Source organism: Lipotes vexillifer, unplaced genomic scaffold, assembly GCF_000442215.2.
Source record: "Lipotes vexillifer unplaced genomic scaffold, Lipotes_vexillifer_v1.1 scaffold147, whole genome shotgun sequence".
Lineage (NCBI taxonomy): Eukaryota > Metazoa > Chordata > Mammalia > Artiodactyla > Lipotidae > Lipotes > Lipotes vexillifer.
The window spans coordinates 4,327,793-4,336,728 of record NW_006778796.1 but is presented as its reverse complement, the minus strand read 5'-3'; the positions used below and the strand labels follow the sequence as shown (position 1 = coordinate 4,336,728).

General features: G+C 41.5%; 1 protein-coding gene across 1 annotated transcript; it reads right to left on the bottom strand.

The window, feature by feature from the left end:
* Positions 1–5,566: 5,566 nt before the first annotated feature.
* Positions 5,567–8,454, bottom strand: IL17A (interleukin 17A). The gene is made up of 3 exons (XM_007451922.1): positions 8,428–8,454; positions 7,031–7,227; positions 5,567–5,804 (listed from the first exon to the last, which is right to left on the bottom strand). The coding sequence occupies exons 1-3, from the start codon at positions 8,452–8,454 to the stop codon at positions 5,567–5,569; spliced, it is 462 nt and encodes a 153-aa protein (XP_007451984.1).
* Positions 8,455–8,936: the final 482 nt, after the last annotated feature.

The following is an 8,936-nucleotide window of genomic DNA, read 5'->3' as shown; positions in this document are numbered from 1 at the left end:
AAAAAGGAAATGATTTATTCAAATTACCAAACAACCATTATTTTTATTTATTTATTTGTTTATTTATTTATTTTTTAACCATTATTTTTAAAGCTGCCAGTTTTCAGACCATAAAGGCATCCCTATTTAAAAAGAAATAGATGTTCATTTAAAATTAGAAAGAAAACATGAAAATTATCCATTCCCCGTGACCCAGAGTAATTCCTGTTAGTATTTTTATTCCTGTATTTTTAATATTTTCTTCCTGTTTTTTTTTTTTTTTTTGCGCCACCAGGGAAGCCCTCCTTCCTGTTTTTTTTAATACCTTATTTCCTTTTGTAAAAATTGCTTAATTGCTTAATTTTTGGCTGCGTTGGGTCTTCATTGCTGCACGCAGGCTTTTCTCTAGTTGCGGAGGGCAGGGGCTACTCTTTGTTGCGGTGCACAAGCTCTAGGTGCGCGGGCTTCAGTGGTCATGGCTCAAGGGCTCTAGAGCGCAGGCTCAGTAGTTGTGGCGCATGGGCTTCGTTGCTCCGCGGCATGTGGGATCTTCGCGGACCAGGCGCTTGAACCCGTGTCCTGTGCATTGGCAGGCATATTCTTAACCACTGCACCAACAGGGAAGTCCAGCTTATTTTCGATAGTTGAATTATTTTCTCTCTCTCACCCTGATTTTTACCCAAGTATTTAGAATACATTTTAAACCTTTCAGAAGTTTTCTTGATATTTATGATAAGCTATGATAATTTTGTACACAGTTTTACTAATATATTTTAAAATTGTTTTGCTCTGATAACTTTCTAGAAGAGTAGTTAGTGGTCCAAAGAGCATGAATATTTTTAAGTTTCTTGAATGAAATTGTAAACTTGCTTTTCAGGATGTTGTATCCTTTTACACTAATTAGCAGTGAATAATTGCTCAATTTGGCACATTCTTGCCAACATTACTATAGTTAAAAAGATCTTGGCTACTTCGATAGGCAAAAGATAGGTAATTGTTTAATGTGAATTTATTTATTAGTGATAGTAAATATTTCCACATGTGCTTCAAAGACATTTTGATGCCTTATTGCGTTGTTAGTTTGTATCTTCTGTCTTTTGAGTAGATGTTCTTAAATGCTTCTCTTATCAATTAATGTGAACTTTTCCACTATATATAAAATAGATAACCAATAAGGACCTACTGTATAGAACAGGGAACTATAGTCAATATTTTGTAATAACCTACAAGGGAAAAGAATCTGAAAAACAATTATACATATATATGTATAACTGAATTATACATACTTATGCATATACATATAACTCAAATCTCAGTTTTTTTAAAATAAAGGAAAATGTCAGATCCCCAGAACTAAGGAACCAAAATGAAAAACAAGTATCTCACCAGTCCACTGCCTTAACCCCCTCAAAATATTAAGAATATTTTCACAACCCCCCTAATATCTTATACACTGCCTGTTCATGCTTTGTACCTAGGAAAGATGCATGCTAAGTGTACAGTTAGCACCCTCTCCATCTGGGCCACCCATTAAAATTATGACTCGGAAAACTGATAATTGAGCTCTTGCAAAGAATTACTCTCAAAAATAACAAAAAAAACACATTGAAATCAGTATGTATTTTACACTTATAACACAACTCAGTTAGGACGAGCCACATTTCAAGGTTTCAACAGCCACATGTACTTGGTGGCTACTGGATGAGACAGTGCAGTTCTGGCTCTGCTACAAGGAGGGGGAAACTATCTGCCTGGGTCCTTGAATGTCTGAGTGGAGCTGAGCTCCCTGAGGACCCCTGGGGGACAGTAACATGAGCAAGCAATAAACATTGTTTATTTGAGTTTTGCTTGTTGCAACAGCTCTTAATTACTTACCCTGACTAGACTCCCCAAGAAGCTGAGAGACATTGAATTATAAACTATAAGAAGCTAAGCAGAGAGACCAGTTAGGATCCCATTACAGTGCAACTTTTTTAAAAAAATTAATTAATTTATTTTGGTTGCACCAGGTCTTAGTTGTAGCAGGCGGGCTCCTTAGTTGTGGCATGCAAACTCTTAGTAGTGGCATGCATGTGGGATCTAGTTGCTTGACCAGAGATTGAACCCCTGTCCCCTGCATTGGAAGGTGGATTCTTAACCACTGTGCCACCAGGGAAGTCCCCCTTTACAGTGCAACTTTAAACATGACTCTGGAGTTAGGGAGGAGGGAGAGGATATGAGACAACTGATGAGGGATTTGTCCTTCGTTGGATGAGAGGAGTGAGTGACAGAGAGAAATCTAGGTTTTTCGCTCAGATGAACAGGTGATATCATTTGAGTAGATAAAAAAGGCAGTAGAGAAGCTAGTTTGGGAATAGAGCTCATGACTTTAGTTTTGTCTGTTGACTTGAGGTGGCTCTGGACAACTGGTTCAAAGTTTACCTCAATATTGACTGTCTGCTGTGTGCCAGGTCAGGTGCTGATGGGCTGGCTCTCAAGGGACCACCAACTGGTTAAAAGAAAGAGCTCATATCGTATGTAAGAGTAGTGATAAGTGCTACCCACAGTGCTTTTGGAGCCCAGAAGAGAGAGACTTAATTTGGGATTGCTGGAGTGATAGGTCCAGGAAGGCTCTTTAAAGGAGATGATACCTGCATGGAGAGAATGAGTAGAGCAGTGGGGATAGGGCAGAGTGTGGAGGGCAGGTGTCCTAGGCCATTTGGGCTGCTATAACAAAATATCACATATTTTGGGTGGCTTATATGCAAGAGAAATTTATTTCTTACAGTTCTGGAGGTCTGAGATCAAGGTGCCAGCATGATTGAGTGAGGACTGTCTTCTGGGTCCAGGACTTCTCGCTGTGTCCTCACCTGGCAGAAGAGGAGAGGGAGCTCTCTGGAGCCTCGTTAATGAGGGCGCTAATCTCATTCATGACCTAATCACCTCCCAATGATCCTGCCTCTCAGTCCCATCACTTTTGGGGTTAGGATTCAACATGTGAATTTTGGGGGGACACAGACACTCAGACCATACCAGCAGGGTATGAATAGAGGAACAGGAAGGGAGAAGGTGGTAAAGGTATACAGGTAGAGCGGACCGCATGACACAGGCCCTGAGGTCAAGAACAGCGTGGCAGTCAAGATTGCAGGGTGAAAGATCAAGGAGGAAGCAGCGTGAGATAAAGCAGGAGCATGGCCAGGGCCAGGTTACAGAGGGTGTCTTTTGTCATGTCTGATTTTGTGCCATAGATAGATGTTGGAGGATAGATCAGCAGCAACGACAGGCAGGAAGCTGTCCCAATAGCAGGAGGGAAATGAGAAAAGATGAAGTCCTGAACCTGGGCAGGGAGGGCGTTAATTTGAGAGTTTTCAGGAAGCGAAACAATGAGGTTGGGGATCTGTGGGTGTCCGGAGTGAGAGAGAGGAAGAGGGAAGAGTCAGCATTCCTCGCAGATTTCTAGCAGAGATGATGGGGTGAATGATAGTGCTAACTGGGGAAAATGAAGGGAGAATAAAAGCAACGCACATCAGGGGAGAAGAGGCTTGGAAAGCAACTGCCTCTTCCCACCCTCAGAATTCCCAGGAATATAGTCTAGTGGGAAATCATGGTTCAGGACTGTGGATGTATATGTCCTTTGCTTGCTCTCCGTCCCAAAGGAAAAACACAGTTTTATTTTCACCACTACCATTCAAGGAAAAGTGAGAAATGAACAGCAGGGAGAGGTTTTAAAGCACAGACTGTGAGAAACTGTCCGTGGCAGCTGCCTGTGAATCTCTTGTGTGGAAACCATGATGGGAGTTGGTCATGAGACTCAAGATCTCAGGGCACAAAAACACTGGAAGGAGTGGGGCTGGAGAAGATGACCCCTGGGTTTGGAATTGGAAAAGAAGCAGAGAAAAGGCATGGCCCTCTGGGTACGGCTGGAGTTTCGAGAATAAAATATTGCAGAAGATGGTCTTTCGAGAAGCAGGGAGCCTGTGGGTCCAGCCTGAGAATTCTCAGGGGCACCCAGAAGTAGGGCAAGTAGGACACGCTGGGCCATGATTGGGGAAAATGGTTATGACTTGAAACTTGAAACTACTCTGGAATTGAATATGGTTCAGTTTTTATTTTACTTGGGCTGAACTTTTCTCATGCTTTAAGTTTGTTTTGCCCTGGTGGCTCCTTTCTGTGTCCTGGGGTGCACAGAATCAGAGGCCGAGGGCAGGAGAGGTTGTCCTAGGGGTGTGACCTGAGCAAGAGAGAAATGTTCCTTTCTAGATCTCTGGTTGACATTAATCTTCAAAAGCAGACTGAGCTTGGGGAGACCCTGCCATTCTAGTCTGAAAACAATGTCTTCTTCCAGAACTTCGTCCTTCCTGTCAAACCTCAGGTCATACCTTTGGGAGGATTTTTTCTTCCCCCCATATGATCTTTAAAAATGACATGTCATTTTCCCAGGGCCATTATTTTTATTTGCTTAATTTGCTCCAGAGTGCGCGTGTCCACAGCATTGGCTAATAGTATGCGGGCCTCCATCCCGTATTGTCTTGAATAACATTGAGAACTTGGACTTGGGGTGGGCGGAGGTTGTTGCTACTCAAAGGCATGCTTTGTTTTGCTCTATTGATAAATTTGCACACCCTTCCAAATATGAAAGAGCTGAGCTCACGGAAGTCTTTTTTTTTTTTTTTTTTTGTGGTACGCGGGCCTCTCACTGTTGTGGCCTCTTGCATTGCGGAGCACAGGCTCCGGACACGCAGGCCCAGTGGCCATGGCTCCCGGGCCCAGCCGCTCCGCGGCATGTGGGATCTTCCCGGATGGGGGCACGAACCCGTGTCCCCTGCATCGGCAGGCAGACTCTCAACCACTGCGCCACCAGGGAAGCCCTCAGAAGTCTTTTTAATGAGAAAACAAATAAGGAAACAAATTTTCTTCCCAAACTTTATTATTATCAATTGTTTTTATTACAAGAGTTTAACAGAGCAGAGTTAGACTTGCCATCTCTCTTGTGAAACCTGAACAATTTACAAAGTTAAGGTAATAAATATGAAACTAGGTTTAGTCTTTCTTTTCAGCCATGTCATGCACTCCTAAGAGACAATGAGAAGAAAATCCTGTAGCCATATGCAGTACAAACTCAGAAATTTTCACCTGCTATTTAATCCTATCTAGGATTTCCCTAGGCAGTACAGATACTCATATATTTCACCTTTCTCTAAAGACTAAGAAACATAAATAGATCCATAAATAGCTCATATAAATATAGGTTTTACCTTTTAAATAATAAAATTCCCAAGTCTGGAATCTTGTCTTAAAAAAATACAAAATAAGGCATGTAATTCATTAAAATGGAATCTCATGCCCCAAAGTTATCTTGGGGCCTATTAAATACATAAATAACTTAAAGCCCTTAGAAAAGCAAACAAGAAGCAAATTGGTACTCAGTCTAAAACTTCCTTCTTGGGGAAAGGGAAAAATGGTTCAGATTCCATCTCTAAACCAGTGTTCCCTCTGGAGTTTCCACTGGATGAACTAAGAACCCTGGTGATTTTGGTCAGAAATGGGGCTGGGTCTAATCCCCAGAAAGCCTAACTGATTTGGGGAGTGGGGGTCAGACCGGAAGCTCTTAAGCCATGTGGCGGACAATGGGGGTGACACAGGTGCAGCCCACGGCCACCAGCATCTTCTCCAGCCGGAAGGAGTGGGGGCAGTGCTGAGGCTCCCTTCGCAGGACCAGGATCTCTTGCTGGATGGGGACGGAGTTCATGTGATGGTCCACCTTCCCTTCAGCATTGACACAGCCCAAGTGGCTGCACTTGGCCTCCCAGATCACAGTGGGGTACCTCTCAGGGTCCTCATTGCGGCTGCAACGGAGACAAAAGCCAAGAAGAAAGTGAATTCCTGGTAGAGTAGGAAGGAAATCAAACAGGAATAAACAGAGGGAGACAAATTCACAGGGGAGCAAATGATAGGCATTGTGAATTCTCTAAGTGCTGTTAGTCTGAAAAAGTAGTTTGGGGAAAGCTTGTATTTCGAAGCCCATGAAGTGTTATAGTAAAAAAGACAATGATTAGTTTTCCCCAATTTCCAGCATACACAAAAGAAGATAGACTGAAACCACAGAAAGGATTTAAATTTGACACAAAGGTTAATTTCTTTAGGGTACATTTGATAGATGAAAAAAGACTAAAGGACTAGTATGGAAACAAGATAACTGTTAATCTGACTTAATGAAGTCTGTCTTTGAAGCAGAGAATGCACTCAAATTTTATCTGACAGCACACTGATGGAACAGAGCCCATAGCTGATATGAAGGGCTGCAAACAAAATCTTAAGCCCCTTTATAACCTTCTCTCTCCTCTCCAGCTGAGTGAATAATTTGCTTTGACTTCTGAATCCATTTATTTGAACTCTTCTTAGTAAGTAGAAGTAAGAAGACGAGAAACCCTACAGTCAGGTGAATCTGTAGGCTCCATATAACTGAGGTTTATTTGCCTAAAATCAAATTATCAAAATACATTTTGTACTTAATCCATCTAAATACTAGATGTACTAAGGACACAGCAAATACTGGTCTGTTGGGGATGTTGTCTAAGTCAAAAAAGCGTGGAAATAGCCAGCATGGTACTTCCACTGGTATTCAAGCTATATTTTCCCAGTGTTAATACAACCAAAAAAGCACAAAGATCCCAGTTAGTTAATAGTTATTTTCAACAGATCTTCTCTGGGAGCTCTGGTAAAGAGAATTCAAGCACTAATCTCCTACAATAAATGTCTATTTCTTTTTAAAATAAACAAACAACAGACTTGGGGTGTCATAAATATGAGAATGATGGACCACCGTTCATTTGGATGGATTTCTGGGGCAATGAGAACTAGCAGAATAGGTGTTATGGGGGCTGGGGAGAGCTGTGCTCTATCAAAGAAATCTGTAGAATGAAAGCTTGAGAAACATTGGTTTACACAATGGCCCTTCCAGTTTTGACGGATGATTCTGAGTGAGTAATACCATTCTCAAGGTGATTTAACTGGCAGTCTGATACATACAGGGTAGAAGAATACAGAGATTTTATCTGGGACTTTTACGTACTGGAGAGTCCAAGGTGAGGTGGAGCGTTTGTAGTAATCGGAGGGTCTTCTGGAATTCATGTTCCGGTTAAGGATGTTTAGGTTGAGCCTCACATACTGGGGGTAGTTCTTGTCCTCAACATGCGGGCAGCCTGGACTTTGTGGGATTATGATTCCTGCCTTCACAAGAGCCACCAGACTCAGCAGCAGCAGCAGTGACTGGAACTGGGTGGGAAAGGAGAGAGAGGTGGGAAACTGGGTTAGTGCTACGTGGGTTTTGTCCACAAAGTGTGGTGATGATGGAATTGCTGATAGTTGAGAACATGCTATGGACAAGGACAATCTATACTAAATTTTCAGGTCTGTTAAATGAAAAGCTGGTTAGATGAACAAAATAATATTAGGATGGCATTTCTACCAGTCTTGAACATTTTTCTTTTCTGACTTAGAAAAACCACATTATTCATTGGCTGGCAGTAATTTTAGTGAAGATGGCAAGTCATCAACCTGTCAGTACATGCATCACTCTCAGATCATTGGGATGGTAATGACCTTGATTTTCTAGGAAGAAATGTCCTCCTGCACTATCGATCCCGCCCCGTGCATTCTATGAAACCCTATGTGAAATCAAATGTACACCTTACAATTATACCCCAATAAAGATGTTAAAAAAAAACGTACACCTTAGAAATAAAGGGCTATAGAAAATCCATGCGGTATCAGTTAAAAATTCTGTTGGTACCACTGGCAAACATCCAACCCAAAATGGACCCCCTTATGTCTTTCTTAGGTATATTTCCCAGTTTTTCTAAATTTACATGTATTGATTCTGTAATCAAATTGGGTTTCAAAAAGGACGTTTTAACTTAAATATTTTAAAAACATAAAGACCGTTTACTCTAAACCACACCTATACCATCTATACATCTATGTCTAGTTAGAATAAATAGGGTTAGCGTACCAAGACTATAGTATAATAATAGGATAATGGAAAGAAAAGTCACTGCCACAACTTATTAAATCCTCAAGGGTAGTGACCCATCTCATTTTGGATTGAAGAAAAATGGGAGAATTATATTAAATCCCTTGTACTCAGAGAAACAGATTTTCAATAAGCATTCTTTCTTAGAGCACAGCATCGTGTGATTTAGCACCAGTATAGCTGTCTTTCAGCACTTCTTGTGTGGTTTAGCACCAGTATAGCTGTCTTTCAGTTTTAATCTCACCTTTCAAACTGATGTGTACCAGTTCTTGAAAATGCTATACAATGACAAGTATCTATCAAGGGTTTCATTTCCCATCCTACGTAGACAGTATTCTTGGATTTCCATAGCTAGAATCCAGGATTTCATGCCTGCAGTCCAGAAATATTATCTGGCCCAAATTGACGAGAGCATTGCACGTTAGTGCGGGACTCACCACGGATGAAGTTCTCACACGAGCCATGGTAGTTTCTCCCAGTTCACCGTAAGTGGATGAGCTTGTGCTTGCTGCGAGATGGACAAAGTATAGCGCTACCTTCTCTCTTTTTATAGGGCTTTTCTCCTTCTGTGGTCACTTACGTTGGCGTGTAGGAGTGAGTTCAGGGGTGACACCATTTTGGTTAAAAGTTCCATCCCCAAATGAGGTCAGAGAAAAACCTCCCCTTCATGACGGGCAATAATCTGCTTCTGGAGGAAAATGGGAAGGACAGAAATTTATGTTTCTAAAGACTATGTCTTCTTTTCATTCATCAAGGAACTATGACTTGTCAGAAGCTGAGTGGAAACACAGAAATCATTTATTTATGAGCATGCATGAAACTGCCGTAAGAGATATCTTCTATTTTAATGGCTCGTGGGGAAATAAAAGTTCGACCTCACATTCAAGTCTTCTTTGGTCATATGCCTTGATTTCCCATTTGATAACTCCTTTCCTCACCAGATTCC

Coding starts and splice junctions, on each gene's coding strand:
- IL17A (XM_007451922.1), bottom strand. CDS start 8,454: ATGGCTCGTGTGAGAACTTCATCCGTG. Junction 7,228..8,427: donor GTGTGAGAACTTCATCCGTG/GTGAGTCCCGCA, acceptor ACCCAGTTCCAG/TCACTGCTGCTGCTGCTGAG. Junction 5,805..7,030: donor ACCTCACCTTGGACTCTCCA/GTACGTAAAAGT, acceptor TCTCCGTTGCAG/CCGCAATGAGGACCCTGAGA.